The sequence below is a fragment of the Petromyzon marinus genome, unplaced genomic scaffold (genome assembly GCF_048934315.1).
Source record: "Petromyzon marinus isolate PM22_M1 ecotype Great Lakes invasive population unplaced genomic scaffold, UKy_Petmar_22M1.pri1.0 PM_G_Scaffold_86, whole genome shotgun sequence".
In the NCBI taxonomy this organism is placed as follows: domain Eukaryota; kingdom Metazoa; phylum Chordata; class Hyperoartia; order Petromyzontiformes; family Petromyzontidae; genus Petromyzon; species Petromyzon marinus.
The window spans coordinates 388,575-410,182 of record NW_027423042.1 but is presented as its reverse complement, the minus strand read 5'-3'; the positions used below and the strand labels follow the sequence as shown (position 1 = coordinate 410,182).

General features: G+C 37.2%; 1 protein-coding gene across 1 annotated transcript in view; it reads left to right on the top strand.

Annotated features, from left to right (window-relative positions):
- The window catches only part of LOC142921712 (adhesion G protein-coupled receptor L3-like), a 38,770-nt gene extending 28,713 nt beyond the window's left edge, over positions 1-10,057 (top strand). Inside the window, exons 9-14 of the mRNA XM_076063022.1 lie at positions 16-236; positions 574-640; positions 1,880-1,956; positions 3,836-4,004; positions 4,751-4,867; positions 7,164-10,057. Coding sequence (XP_075919137.1) covers positions 16-236; positions 574-640; positions 1,880-1,956; positions 3,836-4,004; positions 4,751-4,867; positions 7,164-7,259 — 747 coding nt within the window. The 3' untranslated portion in view covers positions 7,260-10,057. The remainder of the gene's footprint in view (positions 1-15; positions 237-573; positions 641-1,879; positions 1,957-3,835; positions 4,005-4,750; positions 4,868-7,163) is intronic.
- Positions 10,058-21,608: the final 11,551 nt, after the last annotated feature.

Sequence of the window (21,608 nt, the reverse complement as noted above, 5' to 3'; positions counted from 1 at the left end):
GCGCCGGCTCCGCAGGTGGCGTGCCCCGTGCTGGCGGCGCTGCTGCACCTGCTCTTCCTGGCGGCGTTTGCGTGGATGTTCCTGGAGGGCGTGCAGCTCTACCTCATGCTGGTGGAGGTGTTCGAGGGGCGCCGCTCTCGCCGCAAGTACTTCTACCTCCTGGGCTACGGCCTGCCGCTCGCCGTCGTCGGGGTCTGCCTCGCCGTCGACCGCACGGGCTACGGCACCGAGCGAGCGTGAGCCCCCTGTCGTCCCTCTTCGCCGCCGGGCCGGCCGGCGCGCCGGGCTTACTAACCGGAGCGCGGTGTCGCCGGTTCACGCCTGGTGTTGCCACCTGGCGCCCGGGCTTACTAACCGGTGCCCGGCCTTGCCGGCTGGCGCCCGGTCTCACCAGGTGTCCTCGCATACAACAAATGACACAAATGTCCCCCAATGTTACCAGATGGGTGCTCAAGTGCAACTGAACGGTGGCAAATGTTACCAGATGCCGGCAAATGAAACCGGATGCATGGACGCGCTATCCCGGCCTGTCAGGCTAACCAGGCGATCGTTTGTCCTCTGTTCCGCCTGCAGCTGTTGGCTCCGGACCGACAATCATTTCATCTGGAGTTTCCTTGCGCCCGTGGCCACCATCATCCTCGTGAGTTCCGTGCGTGCGCGTCGTGCCGGGGGTGGGAGATGGGCGGGCGGGTCGCCGTGTCTGCTGCTCGACATGCGCATAGCGTGACGGGTCCCGCGATGAATCTGATGCGATTTCCACGTTCGTCTTGAGCGTGAATTCCCGAAATCGTCTCGTGCCAAAATCCCGTCTCGTGCCCAAATTGCAGGCGGGCACCTCCGATTGCCACGCTAACGCCAGTACGTACGTACGTGCGTTGAACTTCTTTCCCACCGTACGTAGCCAACCGTGCTAGTCGGAGGCGCTAGCCCGCCTGCAACAGTCCGGCGCACGTGCGCGCGCGCTCTGCTTCGTGCGCGTGTCTGTTTCCCGTCCCATTTGTCCCCATGTTGATGCCTCCCTGCCGGTTCTAAAATTGTGACGTGAGCGTATCGTTGGGGGACGAGTTGCAGACGTGCCAGCAGCTTTCGTGCCTGTGGGGGTGTTTCGAGGATGCAACGTCGCTCCGTGCGGGTAGGGAACCAGAGAACCCGGAGAAAAACCCACCTTGTATACGACGAGGGGATGATGCTGCAACAACAACAAAACTCAACGCCACACGGGTGGATTCAATCCACTTGCACTCTACATCTGCAGAACGTGAAAACCACAGCAAATTTTCCTGCCGTGGTTTCCGCACTTGACGATGATTGCTTGTGTTGCGGTCGAAACGTCGTGAGAATTTTATTGTTTTGTATTTTTATTATTTTATTGTTACCCTTCTACGTGACTGTTCATGATTATTAATGAGGGGGGGCTGGTCAACGTGGAGTGACGTCACGAGCGTTACCGGCAGACATGATTATTGTAGGTAGAGGCATCCACTGATATTTACATCATTAAATTCACCCCCCTCTGATATTCGCACCTGATATGCTCAGTGACGACATCACCTCTACGCCTCCGTTTAAGACCAAAACAGCAGGAGGAATCCTCCGCAATTCTGGCTATCGCCTGACGATGGTGGCTGTTGTTGTTGTAATTACTGGCGAAACGTCACCCTGCTCGAATTGTAAATGTTGCTGTGGGTTTACTCTCGAACACACCGGTGCGCTGAACTAGCGACGAATTGTCAGGTTCTGTTTACGCGACAAAGCTTACTGATTGTCCGTGGTCGGGTGGGGGTGGTGACGGGCTTAACGACACGTAATCTAACCCAACAAAAAACAACGTCTTATGGACTTGTTGACTCGTATGCGCGGTGCGTGTGTGGTGTCACAGGTGAACTTCGTGTTCCTGCTGATGACTCTGTACAAGATGGTGCAGCATTCGGCGCCACTCAAGCCCGAGAGCATTAAGTGAGTGAGGTGGCCGGGTGTGGGGGGGGGGGGTTAGGGGGGAGAGGGGCGAGGGGGGGGTTCATCACTTAAAGCGACCGCATTTTCTGTGAGGTTCAGCCGGGACACACGGTGGGTGAAGCTGGCTGTTCCCGCGCCAGCCCACTTTTCACATTAGGGCCCTCCCTTGCCTTTTCGTTTGACCAACTGGGCCCCAGCCACCCGTGATTGCACCTGGAGTGTTCCGGTGTCGCGAGCGAATGTTGGTGGTTCTCAGCCGCGGTTGCCAATGACCCCTGCGCAAAAATGTAATTGTCGTTTAAAATTCGGGTTTCGCTTTTAACGAGCTCCGTCCAGCTCTCGGGGGACCATCGGTTCGCTTTGACCCACCGTGTAACGATCGCCCTTTGCAAGGGATTTATAAATCACGCGCCTGCTTGCATTAGTTTAAACCTTTCCCGTTCCGGTGATGTACGTAGGTGTAACGTCATCCGGTTTTTCTTCCGATTCCGTTCCCATGACCTACGTGTGTGTCGTCAAAACGAAACCGAAAGAAAAACTAAAATAAAATAACTTTATCGAGACCGTTGCTCCCACCATCCATCCCTTTGTCCATCCAATCCGTCTGACTCATCATCCAACCCGTCCCATGTAGCAAATGAGCTTTCCTGCACAGCAACAGAACTCCACGCAGTGGCGATGTCGGAGTGGGCCCTCGGTGCCCATAGATGATGCCCTCTCAAAAATGCTCGCGTTCGGTGACACCGACTGACAGCGCTGGCATTCCCACTGGCGGTGTGACTCCCGTGTCTGTGGGGCAGATGGTTTAATCGCTCCGTATGCGTTCGTCTCTCCAGCCATGCATCTGTCCGTTTGTCTGCTCGTTCATCCGGCGATCCGTCCATTTAACTGTCAGTCTGATCCACCTCCCAAAACGTCAATCTGTCTGTCCATCCATCGTGGTGGCTAGGAGATGTTAACTCCCTCGGCTGGTATACAGGAGGTCATGGGTTCGAACCCGACCCTGACATTGCCTGTTGCTGCTGCTGTATATTTGGAGCTTGAATGTTCTCCCTCTGTCTCATCATCATCATCATCAGCACGGTGGCTAGGAGATGTTAACTCCCTCGGCTGGTATACAGGAGGTCATGGGTTCGAACCCGACCCTGACATTGCCTGCTGCTGCTGCTGCTGTATATTTGGAGCTTGAATGTTCTCCCCGTGGTTGCGTGAATTTTTTTCTCGGGGTCCTCCGTGTCTTTTCCCTTCACATTAAGAAGCGTGTGCTTAGAGCGTTTGGCCGCTATAAATGTCTACGTTTTGCTCATGTGACAAACCTTACCAATTGGCTTGTCTTACTCATGGACTTTTAAATTTTGATTCTAATCTCACTTCTTCAGAACTGCATTTTTGTGTTTTTAGTTAGTTAGTTAGTCCTTCCCCCGCACCTCCGATGAGCACTGTTGGCTACGTACGGCGGGAACGAAGTTCAACGTTCAGAGCGAAACCTTGGATTGCGAGTAACTTGGTCTGCGAGTGTTTTGCAAGACGAGCAACACATTGTTTAAATATAAATATTAACTTGATGAACGAGCGAGGGTCTTAGCAATACGAGCGGCAGCACGTGTAGACGCTTCGTACTGCCGAGCGTCACGTGATCACAACTGACGTACGAGTGCTTTGGATTACAAACACGTTTCCGGAACGAATTGTGCTCGCAATCCCAAGGTTTTACTGTACGTCGATACGCACGTAACGTGTCGCGTGGGTCGGTAAGTTCACAACGACGACGATAATAACGACGATGACGACAACGCTACGCGATGGCAAATATTTACCACGGCGCTCGCTTTTTTGCCGGCCGTTGTTATCGTTCGTTTTTGTTCTTCCTTGCCCACAGGTCCTGCGCGCTGGGGGGCGTGGCGCTGCTGTGCCTCCTCGGCCTCACCTGGGTGTTCGGGTTCCTCTTCATCGACAAGGCCACTCTGGTCATGGCCTACCTCTTCATCATCTTCAACTCCTTCCAGGGCATGTTCATCTTCATCTTCCACTGCGCTCTGCAGATGAAGGTGCCCAACCCCCTCTTCCCGTCACGCCGTTTTTTTTTTGCTTCGACGTGGAAGTGCGCCCAGAAATCTTGACAACTCGTGAGGCCCACTGAGCTCTGTGGCTCTTTTTCAAAATCTTAAACAATTTTAAACTGGAGGCGGAATCCAAAGAGCCACAAAGCTCTTTCTCGCAGATGTCCAGTCATGGCACGGGGTCAGAGCATGACAACGCAAACTCCAAATATGCAGCAGCAGCAGCAGGCGTCGTCAAGGTCGAGATCGAACTCACGACCTCCTGTAGACCAGGCGAGGTAGTTAACATCTCATAGCCATTGTGATAATGATGAGAGAGACACAAAAAACTCCAAATATACAGCAGCAAGCGTCGTCAAGGTCTGGATAGAACTCACGACCTCCTGTATACCAGGCGAGGTAGTTAACATCTCATAGCCACCGTGATGATGATGAGAGAGACACAAAAAACTCCAAATATACAGCAGCAGCAGGCATCGTCAGGGTCTGGATCGAACCCACGACCTCCTGCGGACCAGGCGAGGTAGTTAACATCTCATAGCCACCGTGATGATGATGAGAGAGAGATGCAGACTCCAAATATACAGCAGCAGCAGCAGAAGCGTTGGCAAGGTCTGGATCGAACCCTGACCGTAACCCCTGACTCTAAAACGCAAGCTTCAACACCGTATAACCCTAACTCTAGGCCTGGCTTGAACTCTGACCCCCAACCCCTCGCCTCTTACCCGTGCAAGGTGTGCAAGGAGTACAGAAAGTGCTTGGGGCACGCCGAGTGCTGCCGAACCTGGGGCGACCACTTCTCTTACGACTCGTGGCTCTCCAGCAGCAAACGCTGCTCTTCCAACGCGCAGGTACGCACGCACGCTGCATGCACTACACACCATACACACACTACGCACACTGCAACAACAACAACAACCGCTGCTCTCCCAACGCGCAGGTACGCACGCACGCTACACGCACTACACACCATACACACACTACGCACACTGCAGCAACAACAACAACCGCCGTTCGCCACTAGGTGGCGGTGACGTCACCACGGCGCTTTGTGCCAGGCTTTGTGCACCTTGAGGCCACGTGAAGTGTCAAACGCCCGCCGGCAGGAGGTCACGGGGTAGACCCAGGTGCCACAGGTCGACTGACTGAGATGAGTGGCTGATGCACCACCAGCTGTACCCCCCTACTGTGCCATTTGCTGTGCTTTAGCCGCCCGGCGCTCCGCTCGTTGTTGTGAGCGTCGCTCCTCCCCCCTTCGTTGTTGTTGGAGGGCGACTGCCTCTAACTGCGAATAGTGGTTGTTGTTGTTTTGGCCCTGTTTGTTTTGGTTCATGTGTTGTATGTACAGTGCGTTGAAGTTTTTTCGCACCGTATGTATCCAACCGTACTAATCGGAGGTGCGGGGGAAGGACAACAAACTAACACAACGTGTCCGTCTGTGTGTCAGTTGGATGTCGGTTCGTGTATCGATCTCCCTAACCCTCAATTCCTCGATCCCTCTATGCACACCGGCCTACGAACCCAGTGACCTGAGTTTGATTCCTGGTCTCGGCCAACATCAGTAGCGAGTGACATCTGGGCCTCCTTTTAGCTCGACTCGGCCTCAGGCGAGTATTTGTCGCGGTGTCGTCTAAACATCGCCACTGGGGAGACGAAGGCACCGGGCGTGATGCGGGCCACCCCACCCCCATGCCGGCCTTCATAGGTGCTCGCTAACATGATAAATAGTTCACAACTTGTGGCAACCCACCGTCGTTGTTGTTGTGAAGCCGATTCACTGTTAGCAACTGCCCGACAGCGCCGGTTGCGCGCAGCTACCCGCGGCACGTCCGCTGCCCGTTTTTATTCGGCGTCTTGCGTGGATCGCTCGCCAACGGCGACGAGATCACCGGCGGTGCTGCCGAGGCAGCGATAAATTGGCGGCGTTTGTTCACTACAAGAGAGAGGTTTTGTTAAATTGCCTGTCGTTCCGAGTGGAGGGAGGGTGCGTGGCGCAACGCGTTACACGTGCGGCGATCCGACCCCCTTGAAAAATCAATCACGGCGGCTTTGCGATGATATTCTGCCCACTGTTTTTTGTCGAAACTTGTTATCAACGGAGGTGTGATTGTTGTTGTTGTTATTATTGTGAGCATTACTATGATGATATACCGTGGACTGAGTGGTTCCGGCTTGACGCATCCCACACCGATCCCGTGCGCCTACTCAAGATTGCGCTCGCACACTTTCCCCCTCCCGCCGTTGTTGATATTACTGTGAAATTGTGATTCTTGTTTAAACCTGTATTTCCTATAAACAAAAAGATAAAATTAAGCGCGCTGTCGTCGTGAATTCCCACGTGCGGTCAAGGGAGCGACGGAGAAAGATCAAGAGCTTTCCTTTGATATTAACTCCGTAATTGTGGATAACGCGTGTACAACGGAGAGTGAGGCACACACATTATAAATGTGGATTACATTCCCAACAGCATATGCGAGCGTATTATACAGTGACGTGGCAGCGATTTTGTTGGTTGTTGCGGATGTCCGGGTGTATTGCTAAGTCTAACAAAAGGGTCAGAGACAGGGTCAGAGTTCAAGTCAGGGCTAGAGTTTAGGGTTGTGGTGTTATGGTTGGCGTTTAGGGTTAGGGTTCGAGTTGTAGTTGGTTATGGTTAAAGTAACGGTTCGTGTTGGGGTTAGAGTTAGTATCCGACTGGAGTTAGGTTTAGGGTTAATGTTAGAAACTAAACTAAATTATTTTAAATTTTGATTTAAAGCTTTCGTGACTGCAGTGATTCATATTCTTGGTTCTTTCGGTAAAGTCACGTTGAAGGGAAACAACAAAATAATAAAATACAAACAGTCATCATCAGGTGACTGATGATGACTGTTTGTGTTACAGTCGAAACGTCATGAGAATTTTATTGTTTTATATATATTTTATTATTTTGTTGTTTCCCTTCAACGTGATTTTACTGAAAGAACCAAGAACGTAATTTATTTTATTTTACCAGGCAAGGCCCACTGAGCCGTTTCAGCTCTTTCGCAGAAGAAGCCTGTCCATCACAAACGATGGTTCAACTAAGCTGCTTATCGCCTATCACGTGGACGTTTATAGCGGCAGCCAAATACCCCGTTACTTTTATTTTTTTTATCTCCCCCCCAGATCGTCTGGCGACGGGCCCGAGAGACGCCGGCGCCCTGGCGATCGCGCCGCACAACGGCGTCGCCCGCGGCGGCGGCGGCGGCCACTTCCGCCTGAGCGGCCGCGACTTCGCGGCCGCTCAGGCGGCGACGCCAAGCCGAGAAGGAGGAGGACGACGAGGAGGAGGCGTCGGAGGAGGAAGGTATGCCAAAGCCGAGGGGGTGAAAGCAAGCGAGCCGACGAGGGTCGACGTCGACATCGGCGGCCGTGGCGGCGGCCGTGTTGGCAGCCCGATCCGGATCCCTCTGCCCCGGCTCGGGCGCTCCGCCGCCGCCGCCGCCGTGACAGACGGACGCGCTCGCTGGCGCGGGCTTCCCCTCCGCCCCCGCCTCCGCCCTCGGCGATCGTCGCCAGGGAGGACGTCCTCCCTCCTCCTCCTCCTACTTTCCCCTGCTCGCACCGCGCCAGGCGGCCGAGCTCTACGCTAGGCGGAGGGCGGCGGCAGGGGACGCGTAAATGTCTCGCGCTGATGATTCACCGGTGACGTTACGCAAACGACGCATTTACTAATGCAGACGTGTGTGCGTCGTTACGGGACACGTTGTACGTGATTGTACGTGAAGAATATTCAGAACGTTGGGAATAATGTCTTCTATTTATATATAATCGTTTATGTATATAATGTGCACTACCTCACTGCATTATGTCGTGTGTCCTGCATTGCGCAGTTAATATTGGTAATTGCGTACAAATGCACATTTTGCATTAACCAAGCAAGGGGTGGTAACTATTGCAAATAATGCGTAATTACGTTAAATAATTCACGTTTACAAATTCAATAAAGTACCAAATGACAGTTTGCAAATATTTGATTGATATTGATTCACTTTCAAATTCTTGAATAGACACTCATTGTATATGGTTTCATCAATATCAGAAATAAGTTTAAACTGATTGCATTGTCCAACATATTGCACGCTGATCAGATGATGCACAACTACTACGCCTTGCAATAAATCACGACCGGGGAACGGTCCGTTTGCGGCACTTCACTACGAACCTCGTGGCCTGAGTTCGAGTCCAGGTCACGGCTAACATCGGTGGCGAGGGATATCTGAACTGGCCCTGGGCTCCCACCTTCACCGACCTGCAATGTCACTCATGGGGAAATATGAATACAGTGTAATTTTAGTCTGGGCAGGCTATCGGCCATTCCGAAACTTTCATCAACCAGCAGTGTGTTTGTTTTTAAGGTCTCGGCCCTTCTGGGGCTGATCAGAAGCGTCACGCTCGCTCAACACGCGCTGCTGGCTTTGTGGTTCGCATTGTCGTGATGCGCTCCCTCAAATAAAATGATGAGGCCCTGTCAGCACAAAACAACCAGACGATGTTTTGTCACGATTTATGACCCAGAGTTCCCCCGCAACAGCACAACAAATGTTTAACCATATCAACCAGAATGGTTGGACGGTGCATGAGGGTAAATTTTATATTTTTACAAAATGTTTTGCTAAAAACGTGAAACAATAATTCACTGTGTAACGAAAAAATATATTTTTTTGGTTCCTGGGTGATGTGTTATTTTACAATTGCTTACGCCTCAAAAGTATATAAAATGGCTATTATTATTATTATTCCCCACAAGCTTTGCTTTTGTGACCAGGACACAAAAGCAAAGTTAATAATCCACTCCCATTAATAACACTGTTTAACAAATTTATTATGTTCTTGTTCCTGGGTAATAAGTGTTATTTCCTAGTTGCTTATACCTCAAAAGTACAGAAAATTGCTATTATTCCACACAAACTTTGCTTTTGTGAACAGGACGGTGATATTTTGAAATGTATCTACTTTCAATGGGAAAACGTGGTGTGCATTTGTGTCATTCCTTTACATCAAGTCCTGGTCACAAAAGCAACGTTCGTTGGGCATAGAGGCCAGCAAAGCACTCAAGTTGGTTGCACAGAGGATGCCATTCTTTATATTGACGCACTGCCTCGGCGACTCATTTAAGACTGAGTCGACCTAGGAGAGGTCCCAGTCAGGTTCAGAAACCGAATACCGCCGGTGCCACGGTGGCTAGGAGATGTTGACTACCTCATCTGGTATACAGGAGGTCGTGAGTTAGACCCTGACGCCTGCTGCTGCTGTATATTTGGAGTGTACATGTCTCTCATCATCATCACGGTGGCTAGGAGATGTTGACCTGACGCCTGCTGCTGCTGCTGTATATTTGGAGTCTGCGTCTCTCTCTCATCATCATCATCACCACGGTGGCTAGGAGATGTGAATTACCTCGCCTGGTATACAGGAGGTTGTGGGTTAGACCCTGACGCCTGCTGCTGCTGTATATTTAGAGTCTGCGTGTCTCTCTCTCATCATCATCATGGTGGCTAGGAGATGCTGACTACCTCACCAGGTATACAGGAGGTCGTGAGTTAGACCCTGACGCCTGCTGCTGTATATTTGGAGTGTACATGTCTCTCTCTCATCATCACGGTGGCTAGGAGATGTGAATTACCTCGCCTGGTATACAGGAGGTTGTGAGTTAGACCCTGACGCCTGCTGCTGCACTATTTTTAGAGTGTACATGTCTCTCTTTCATCATCATCATCATCATCACGGTGGCTAGGAGATGTTGACTACCTCACCTGGTATACAGGAGGTCGTGAGTTAGACCCTGACGCCTGCTGCTGCTGTATATTTGGAGTGTACATGTCTCCCTCCCCGTAGTCGCAGTGGATTTTTCTCCAGGTCTTCCGTTTTTTCCTTCCACATTGGAAATCAACGTGCGTTTAGGGTACTTTATTTGGCTGTGATACATTACCTCATTAAAATGCAAATCAACGTATACAATTTTTGAAATGCGTTTTTCTGGATTTTCTTGTTATTCTGTCTCTCACCGTTCAAATAAACCTACCATTAAAATGATAAACTGATCATTTCTTTGTCAGTGGGCAAACGTACAAAATCAGCAGAGGATCATATACTTTTGGGTGAAAGAATCAAGGAGTGAAGTTCACGATAACAAGTAACCACGGTAAGTAGCGATAGGAGGGCGATGAGGAGGTTGACCATCGGTAAGCGAGTGCCAGGAGCAACAGTGGAGAATCATGAATCACGATGATTGCTTCACACAAATAAAAACACTCAACACGCGTCACTAACCGCTGTGCGCCCTTCAAAGGAAAATATCCCGCATGAAGTCGAGGATGTCCCTTCTTGACAGCACAGAACGACTGTGACCAGTCACAAGCTAATCACTCAGCTATTTCAATGCTAAATTATCCTGTTTGATTTGTACTAGGTGCCTCTGTGGATGTGTAAGCTTTGACTTTAACATAGCTATTTCTATGACCAGTCTCAAGCTAATCACTCAGTTATTTCAATGCTAAATTATCCTGTTTGATTTGTACTAGGTGCCTCTGTGGATGTGTAGGCTTTGACTTTAACATAGCTATTTCTATGACCAGTCACAAGCTAATCACTCAGCTATTTCAATGATAAATTCTCCTGTTTGATATGTAAACCCCTTTGTCAAGGTGCCTCACTTCTCTAAACCAGCTTAAAAAGACGCTACGAATCTTAACAGCGTTCATTGAAGCTCTGTCGTCCCGACAGGTTTGTTCCTTTCACCTGAAGAAGGCCACTTGTGTTGTGGCCGAAACGTCGTGAGATTTTAATTGTGTTATTTCATTAATTTATTATTTTATTCTCATTCTACGTGGTGACTTTACCGAAAGAACCAAAGAAGATGCTTTACAAGTGCCGCGAGGTAGGAACTAGCTGACCCAGCGCCATGGCCGTGGCCACGGAGTCAACATTTGGGGGGGGCACCAAATCTTAAGAGGTCTCCCACCCCCCAGAAAAAATAAATCTAAATTTGAAAACTAATTTCCTGCCTTAAATATAAAAAAAAAATTCACGAACACATGGGACGGACGTTTTTATTTGTTTATTACAATAATGTCTAATAGTGGTGTTGTATTATTACATCGCTCCGTTTTTATTTATTTATTTATGCCCTTTGCTTGTTTCATCGTATGTAATGGCAGAGATTAGGGATTTAAACAGTACAACCATAACCACAATCACGTGAACTGAAATCTATGCATTGTTACATGAAGACAAGTCCAGATATCGTGGCCAAGGTTTAGCAAGTTGTAGTTTTTATTTACACGGCATAGCAATTATATATATTTTAAAAAATATTGTTTATAGCAATATATTATAATTAGTACGGCCTTGCCCTGCACACATCATTCGTGGGTCACCCTCACAGTCCAGGCACGTGGTGTTCTACGGGCGCTGTGGGCACTGATTGGCGCGGCAGGTCACGACGTCATCCTCATTAACATAACGAGCGCCGCGTGCGCTTTTGGCGGGAAACTGCAGCGCGAGCGGGGAGGGGGGGAAGGGGGCGTCACGTGACGGTCGGTGGCCGTTGGCGGGAGACGCCGTTGCCAGGGCAACGCCCCCAGTCGGCAGTCGTCATGGAGTCATCGGCGCCTCAGTGAGACTCGTTATAGATTAACTTAGTAAGAGATTAACTTAGTAAGAGATTAACTTAGTTAGATATTAACTTAGTAAGAGATTAACTTAGTAAGAGATTAACTTAGTAAATATTAACTTAGTTAGAGATTAACTTAGTAAGAGATTAACTTAGTAAATATTAACTTAGTTAGAGATTAACTTAGTAAGAGATTAACTTAGTAAGAGATTAACTTAGTAAGAGATTAACTTAGTTAGATATTAACTTAGTAAGAGATTAACTTAGTAAGAGATTAACTTAGTAAATATTAACTTAGTTAGAGATTAACTTAGTAAGAGATTAACTTAGTAAATATTAACTTAGTAAGAGATTAACTTAGTTACATATTAACTTAGTAAGAGTAAGAGATTAACTTAGTTAGATATTAACTTAGTAAGAGATTAACTTAGTTAGATATTAACTTAGTAAGAGATTAACTTAGTAAGAGATTAACTTAGTAAATATTAACTTAGTTAGAGATTAACTTAGTAAGAGATTAACTTAGTAAATATTAACTTAGTTAGAGATTAACTTAGTAAGAGATTAACTTAGTAAGAGATTAACTTAGTAAGAGATTAACTTAGTTAGATATTAACTTAGTAAGAGATTAAATTAGTAAGAGATTAACTTAGTAAATATTAACTTAGTTAGAGATTAACTTAGTAAGAGATTAACTTAGTAAATATTAACTTAGTTAGAGATTAACTTAGTAAGAGATTAACTTAGTAAATATTAACTTAGTAAGAGATTAACTTAGTTACATATTAACTTAGTAAGAGTAAGAGATTAACTTAGTTAGATATTAACTTAGTAAGAGATTAACTTAGTTAGATATTAACTTAGTAAGAGATTAACTTAGTAAGAGATTAACTTAGTAAATATTAACTTAGTTAGAGATTAACTTAGTAAGAGATTAACTTAGTAAATATTAACTTAGTTAGAGATTAACTTAGTAAGATATTAACTTAGTAAGAGATTAACTTAGTAAGAGATTAACTTAGTAAGATATTAACTTAGTAAGAGATTAACTTAGTTAGATATTAACTTAGTTAGATATTAACTTAGTAAGAGATTAACTTAGTAAGAGATTAACTTAGTAAATATTAACTTAGTTAGAGATTAACTTAGTAAGAGATTAACTTAGTAAATATTAACTTAGTTAGAGATTAACTTAGTAAGAGATTAACTTAGTAAATATTAACTTAGTAAGAGATTAACTTAGTTACATATTAACTTAGTAAGAGTAAGAGATTAACTTAGTTAGATATTAACTTAGTAAGAGATTAACTTAGTTAGATATTAACTTAGTAAGAGATTAACTTAGTAAGAGATTAACTTAGTAAATATTAACTTAGTTAGAGATTAACTTAGTAAGAGATTAACTTAGTAAATATTAACTTAGTTAGAGATTAACTTAGTAAGATATTAACTTAGTAAGAGATTAACTTAGTAAGAGATTAACTTAGTAAGATATTAACTTAGTAAGAGATTAACTTAGTTAGATATTAACTTAGTTAGAGATTAACTTAGTTATATGTTAACTTAGTTAGATATTAACTTAGTTAGAGATTAACTTAGTTAGTTATTAAATTAGTAAGATATTAACTTAGTAAGAGATTAACTTAGTTAGAGATTAACTTAGTTAGAGATTAACTTAGTTAGAGATTAACTTAGTAAGATATTAACTTAGTTAGAGATTAACTTAGTAAGATATTAACTTAGTTAGAGATTAACTTAGAGATTAACTTAGTAAATATTAACTTAGTTAGATATTAACTTAGTAAGATATTAACTTAGTTAGATATTAACTTAGTTAGAGATTAACTTAGTAAGAGATTAACTTAGTAAATATTAACTTAGTTAGAGATTAACTTAGTAAGAGATTAACTTAGTAAATATTAACTTAGTTAGAGATTAACTTAGTAAGATATTAACTTAGTAAGAGATTAACTTAGTAAGAGATTACCTTAGTAAGATATTAACTTAGTAAGAGATTAACTTAGTTAGATATTAACTTAGTTAGAGATTAACTTAGTTATATGTTAACTTAGTTAGATATTAACTTAGTTAGAGATTAACTTAGTTAGTTATTAACTTAGTAAGATATTAACTTAGTAAGAGATTAACTTAGTAAGATATTAACTTAGTTAGATATTCACTTAGTTAGAGATTAACTTAGTAAGATATTAACTTAGTAAGAGATTAACTTAGTAAGATATTAACTTAGTAAGATATTAACTTAGTAAGAGATTAACTTAGTAAATATTAACTTAGTTAGATATTAACTTAGTAAATATTAACTTAGTAAGAAATTAACTTAGAGATTAACTTAGTAAATATTAACTTAGTTAGATATTAACTTAGTAAGATATTAACTTAGTTAGATATTAACTTAGTTAGAGATTAACTGAGTAAGAGATTAACTTAGTTAGAGATTAACTTAGTTAGAGATTAACTTAGTTGCATATTAACTTAGTTAGATATTAACTTAGTAAGAGATTAACTTAGTAAGAGATTAACTTAGTAAGATATTAACTTAGTAAATATTAACTTAGTAAGAAATTAACTTAGTAATATATTAACTTAGTAAGATATTAACTTAGTAAGATATTAACTTAGTAAGATATTCACTTAGTAAGAGATTAACTTAGTTAGATATTAACTTAGTTAGATATTAACTTAGTAATATATTAACTTAGTTAGAGATTAACTTAGTAAGATATTAACTTAGTTAGAGATTAACTTAGTTTTATTTTAACTCAGTTAGAGATTAACCTAGTTAGAGATTAACTTAGTAAGAGATTAACTTAGTAAGATATTAACTTAGTAAGAGATTAACTTAGTAAGAGATTAACTTAGTAAGAGATTAACTTAGTAAGATATTAACTTAGTTAGAGATTAACTTAGTAAGAGATTAACTTAAAGATTAACTTAGTAAGAGATTAACTTAGTGAGAGATTAACTTAGTTATTAACTTAGTAAGATATTAACTTAGTTAGAGATTAACTTAGTAAGAGATTAACTTAGAGATTAACTTAGTAAGAGATTAACTTAGTTAGAGATTAACTTAGTTAGAGATTAACTTAGTAAGATATTAACTTAGTTAGAGATTAACTTAGTAAGATATTAACTTATTAAGAGATTAACTTAGTAAGATATTAACTTAGTAATAGATTACCTTAGAGATTAACTTAGTTAGATATTAACTTAGTAAGAGATTAACTTAGTAAGATATTAACTTAGTAATAGATTAACTTAGAGATTAACTTAGTTAGAGATTAACTTAGTTATAGATTAACTTAGTAAGATATTAACTTAGTAAGATATTAACTTAGTAAGAGATTAACTTAGTTAGAGATTAACTGAGTTAGAGATTAACTTAGTTAGATATTAACTTATTTAGATATTAACTTATTTAGATATTAACTTAGTAAGATATTAACTTAGTAAGATATTAACTTAGTAAGATATTAACTTAGTTAGAGATTAACTTAGTTAGAGATTAACTTAGTAAGATATTAACTTAGTTAGAGATTAACTTAGTAAGATATTAACTTATTAAGATATTAACTTAGTAAGATATTAACTTAGTAAGAGATTAACTTAGTAAGATGTTAACTTAGTAATAGATTAACTTAGTTAGATATTAACTTAGTAAGAGATTAACTTAGTAAGATATTAACTTAGTAAGAGATTAACTTAGTAAGAGATTAACTTAGTAAGATATTAACTTAGTAAGAGATTAACTTAGTAAGATATTAACCTAGTAAGAGATTAACTTAGTAAGAGATTTAACTTAGTTAGATATTAACTTAGTTAGAGATTAACTTAGTTATATATTAACTTAGTAAGATATTAACTTAGTAAGAGATTAACTTAGTTAGAGATTAACTTAGTTAGAGATTAACTTAGTAAGAGATTAACTTTGTAAGATATTTACTTAGTTAGAGATTAACTTAGTAAGAGAGTAACTTAGTTAGAGATTAACTTAGAGATTAACTTAGTAAATATTAACTTAGTTAGATATTAACTTAGTAAGATATTAACTTAGTTAGAGATTAACTTAGTAAGATATTAACTTAGTAAGATATTAACTTAGTAAGATATTAACTTAGTAAGATATTAACTTAGTAAGATATTAACTTAGTTAGAGATTAACTTAGTAAGATATTAACTTAGTTAGAGATTAACTTAGTAAGATATTAACTTATTAAGATATTAACTTAGTAAGATATTAACTTAGTAAGAGATTAACTTAGTAAGATATTAACTTAGTAAGATATTAACTTAGTAAGAGATTAACTTAGTAAGATATTAACTTAGTAAGAGATTAACTTAGTAAGAGATTAACTTAGTAAGATATTAACTTAGTAAGAGATTAACTTAGTAAGATATTAACCTAGTTAGAGATTAACTTAGTAAGAGATTTAACTTAGTTAGATATTAACTTAGTTAGAGATTAACTTAGTTATATATTAACTTAGTAAGATATTAACTTAGTAAGAGATTAACTTAGTTAGAGATTAACTTAGTTAGAGATTAACTTAGTAAGAGATTAACTTAGTAAGATATTAACTTAGTTAGAGATTAACTTAGTAAGAGAGTAACTTAGTTAGAGATTAACTTAGAGATTAACTTAGTAAATATTAACTTAGTTAGATATTAACTTAGTAAGATATTAACTTAGTTAGATATTAACTTAGTTAGAGATTAACTGAGTAAGAGATTAACTTAGTAAGAGATTAACCTAGTTAGAGATTAACTTAGTTGCATATTAACTTAGTTAGATATTAACTTAGTAAGAGATTAACTTAGTAAGATATTAACTTAGTAAGAGATTAACTTAGTAAATATTAACTTAGTAAGATATTAACTTAGTAAGAGATTAACTTAGTAAGATATTAACTTAGTAAGATATTAACTTAGTAAGAGATTAACTTAGTAAATATTAACTTAGTTAGATATTAACTTAGTAAATATTAACCTAGTAAGATATTAACTTAGTAATATATTAACTTAGTAAGATATTCACTTAGTAAGAGATTAACTTAGTTAGATATTAACTTAGTTGGATATTAACTTAGTAATATATTAACTTAGTTAGAGATTAACTTAGAGATTAACTTAGTAAGAGATTAACTTAGTAAGAGATTAACTTAGTAAGATATTAACTTAGTTAGAGATTAACTTAGTAAGAGATTAACTTAAAGATTAACTTAGTAAGAGATTAACTTAGTAAGAGATTAACTTAGTTATTAACTTAGTAAGATATTAACTTAATTAGAGATTAACTTAGTAAGAGATTAACTTAGAGATTAACTTAGTAAGAGATTAACTTAGTTAGAGATTAACTTAGTTAGAGATTAACTTAGTAAGATATTAACTAAGTTAGAGATTAACTTAGTAAGATATTAACTTATTAAGAGATTAACTTAGTAAGATATTAACTTAGTAATAGATTAACTTAGAGATTAACTTAGTTAGATATTAACTTAGTAAGAGATTAACTTAGTAAGATATTAACTTAGTAAGATATTAACTTAGTAAGAGATTAACTTAGTAAGATATTAACTTAGTAAGATATTAACTTAGTAAGATATTAACTTAGTTAGAGATTAACTTAGTTAGAGATTAACTTAGTAAGATATTAACTTAGTTAGAGATTAACTTAGTAAGATATTAACTTATTAAGAGATTAACTTAGTAAGATATTAACTTAGTAAGAGATTAACTTAGTAAGATATTAACTTAGTAAGATATTAACTTAGTAAGATATTAACTTAGTTAGAGATTAACTTAGTTAGAGATTAACTTAGTAAGATATTAACTTAGTTAGAGATTAACTTAGTAAGATATTAACTTATTAAGAGATTAACTTAGTAAGATATTAACTTAGTAAGAGATTAACTTAGTAAGATATTAACTTAGTAATAGATTAACTTAGAGATTAACTTAGTTAGATATTAACTTAGTAAGAGATTAACTTAGTAAGATATTAACTTAGTAATAGATTAACTTAGAGATTAACTTAGTTAGATATTAACTTAGTAAGAGATTATCTTAGTAAGAGATTAACTTAGTTATAGATTAACTTAGTAAGATATTAACTTAGTAAGATATTAACTTAATAAGAGATTAACTTAGTAAGATATTAACTTAGTTAGAGATTAACTTAGTTAGAGATTAACTTAGTTATAGATATTAACTTATTTAGATATCAACTTAGTAAGAGATTAACTTAGTAAGATATTAACTTAGTTAGAGATTAACTTAGTAAGATATTAGCTTAGTTAGAGATTAACTTAGTTAGAGATTAACTTAGTAAGAGATTAACTTAGTAAGAGATTAACTTAGTTAGATATTAACTTAGTTAGATATTAACTTAGTAAGAGATTAACTTAGTAAGAGATTAACTTAGTGAGATATTAACTTAGTAATATATTAACTTAGAGATTAACTTAGTAAGATATTAACTTAGTAAGAGATTAACTTAGTAAGAGATTATCTTAGTAAGATATTAACTTAGTAATAGATTAACTTAGAGATTAACTTAGTAAGATATTAACTTAGTAAGAGATTAACTTAGTAAGATGTTAACTTAGTAATATATTAACTTAGTTAGATATTAACTTAGTAAGAGATTAACTTAGTAAGATATTAACTTAGTAAGAGATTAACTTAGTAAGAGATTAACTTAGTAAGATATTAACTTAGTAAGAGATTAACTTAGTAAGATATTAACCTAGTTAGAGATTAACTTAGTAAGAGATTTAACTTAGTTAGATATTAACTTAGTTAGAGATTAACTTAGTTATATATTAACTTAGTAAGATATTAACTTAGTAAGAGATTAACTTAGTTAGAGATTAACTTAGTTAGAGATTAACTTAGTAAGAGATTAACTTAGTAAGATATTAACTTAGTTAGAGATTAACTTAGTAAGAGAGTAACTTAGTTAGAGATTAACTTAGAGATTAACTTAGTAAATATTAACTTAGTTAGATATTAACTTAGTAAGATATTAACTTAGTTAGATATTAACTTAGTTAGAGATTAACTGAGTAAGAGATTAACTTAGTAAGAGATTAACCTAGTTAGAGATTAACTTAGTTGCATATTAACTTAGTTAGATATTAACTTAGTAAGAGATTAACTTAGTAAGATATTAACTTAGTAAGAGATTAACTTAGTAAATATTAACTTAGTAAGATATTAACTTAGTAAGAGTTTAACTTAGTAAGATATTAACTTAGTAAGATATTAACTTAGTAAGAGATTAACTTAGTAAATATTAACTTAGTTAGATATTAACTTAGTAAATATTAACCTAGTAAGATATTAACTTAGTAATATATTAACTTAGTAAGATATTCACTTAGTAAGAGATTAACTTAGTTAGATATTAACTTAGTTGGATATTAACTTAGTAATATATTAACTTAGTTAGAGATTAACTTAGAGATTAACTTAGTAAGAGATTAACTTAGTAAGAGATTAACTTAGTAAGATATTAACTTAGTTAGAGATTAACTTAGTAAGAGATTAACTTAAAGATTAACTTAGTAAGAGATTAACTTAGTAAGAGATTAACTTAGTTATTAACTTAGTAAGATATTAACTTAATTAGAGATTAACTTAGTAAGAGATTAACTTAGAGATTAACTTAGTAAGAGATTAACTTAGTTAGAGATTAACTTAGTTAGAGATTAACTTAGTAAGATATTAACTTAGTAATAGATTAACTTAGAGATTAACTTAGTTAGATATTAACTTAGTAAGAGATTAACTTAGTAAGATATTAACTTAGTAAGATATTAACTTAGTAAGAGATTAACTTAGTAAGATATTAACTTAGTAAGATATTAACTTAGTAAGATATTAACTTAGTTAGAGATTAACTTAGTTAGAGATTAACTTAGTAAGATATTAACTTAGTTAGAGATTAACTTAGTAAGATATTAACTTATTAAGAGATTAACTTAGTAAGATATTAACTTAGTAAGAGATTAACTTAGTAAGATATTAACTTAGTAAGATATTAACTTAGTAAGATATTAACTTAGTTAGAGATTAACTTAGTTAGAGATTAACTTAGTAAGATATTAACTTAGTTAGAGATTAACTTAGTAAGATATTAACTTATTAAGAGATTAACTTAGTAAGATATTAACTTAGTAAGAGATTAACTTAGTAAGATATTAACTTAGTAATAGATTAACTTAGAGATTAACTTAGTTAGATATTAACTTAGTAAGAGATTAACTTAGTAAGATATTAACTTAGTAATAGATTAACTTAGAGATTAACTTAGTTAGATATTAACTTAGTAAGAGATTATCTTAGTAAGAGATTAACTTAGTTATAGATTAACTTAGTAAGATATTAACTTAATAAGAGATTAACTTAGTAAGATATTAACTTAGTTAGAGATTAACTTAGTTAGAGATTAACTTAGTTATAGATATTAACTTATTTAGATATCAACTTAGTAAGAGATTAACTTAGTAAGATATTAACTTAGTTAGAGATTAACTTAGTAAGATATTAGCTTAGTTAGAGATTAACTTAGTTAGAGATTAACTTAGTAAGAGATTAACTTAGTAAGAGATTAACTTAGTTAGATATTAACTTAGTTAGATATTAACTTAGTAAGAGATTAACTTAGTAAGAGATTAACTTAGTGAGATATTAACTTAGTAATATATTAACTTAGAGATTAACTTAGTAAGATATTAACTTAGTAAGAGATTAACTTAGTAAGAGATTATCTTAGTAAGATATTAACTTAGTAATAGATTAACTTAGAGATTAACTTAGTAAGATATTAACTTAGTAAGAGATTAACTTAGTAAGATATTAACTTAGTTAGAGATTAACTTAGTAAGATATTAACTTAGCAAGATATTAACTTAGTTAGATATTAACTTAGTAAGATATTAACTTAGTAAGATATTAACTTAGTAAGAGATTAACTTAGTAAGAGATTAACTTAGTAAGATATTAACTTAGTTAGAGATTAACTTAGTAAGATATTAACTTAGTAAGATATTAACTTAGATATTAACTTAGTAAGAGATTAACTTAGTAAGAGATTAACTTAGTTAGATATTAACTTAGTAAGAGATTAACTTAGTAAATATTAACTTAGTAAATATTAACTTAGTAAGAGATTAACTTAGTAAGAGATCTACTTAGTAAGAGATTAACTTAGTTAGAGATTAACTTAGTTATAGATATTAACTTATTTAGATATCAACTTAGTAAGAGATTAACTTAGTAAGATATTAACTTAGTTAGAGATTAACTTAGTAAGATATTAGCTTAGTTAGAGATTAACTTAGTTAGAGATTAACTTAGTAAGAGATTAACTTAGTAAGAGATTAACTTAGTTAGATATTAACTTAGTTAGATATTAACTTAGTAAGAGATTAACTTAGTAAGAGATTAACTTAGTGAGATATTAACTTAGTAATATATTAACTTAGAGATTAACTTAGTAAGATATTAACTTAGTAAGAGATTAACTTAGTAAGAGATTATCTTAGTAAGATATTAACTTAGTAATAGATTAACTTAGAGATTAACTTAGTAAGATATTAACTTAGTAAGAGATTAACTTAGTAAGATATTAACTTAGTTAGAGATTAACTTAGTAAGATATTAACTTAGCAAGAGATTAACTTAGTTAGATATTAACTTAGTAAGATATTAACTTAGTAAGATATTAACTTAGTAAGAGATTAACTTAGTAAGAGATTAACTTAGTAAGATATTAACTTAGTTAGAGATTAACTTAGTAAGATATTAACTTAGTTGGATATTAACTTAGTAATATATTAACTTAGTTAGAGATTAACTTAGAGATTAACTTAGTAAGAGATTAACTTAGTAAGAGATTAACTTAGTAAGATATTAACTTAGTTAGAGATTAACTT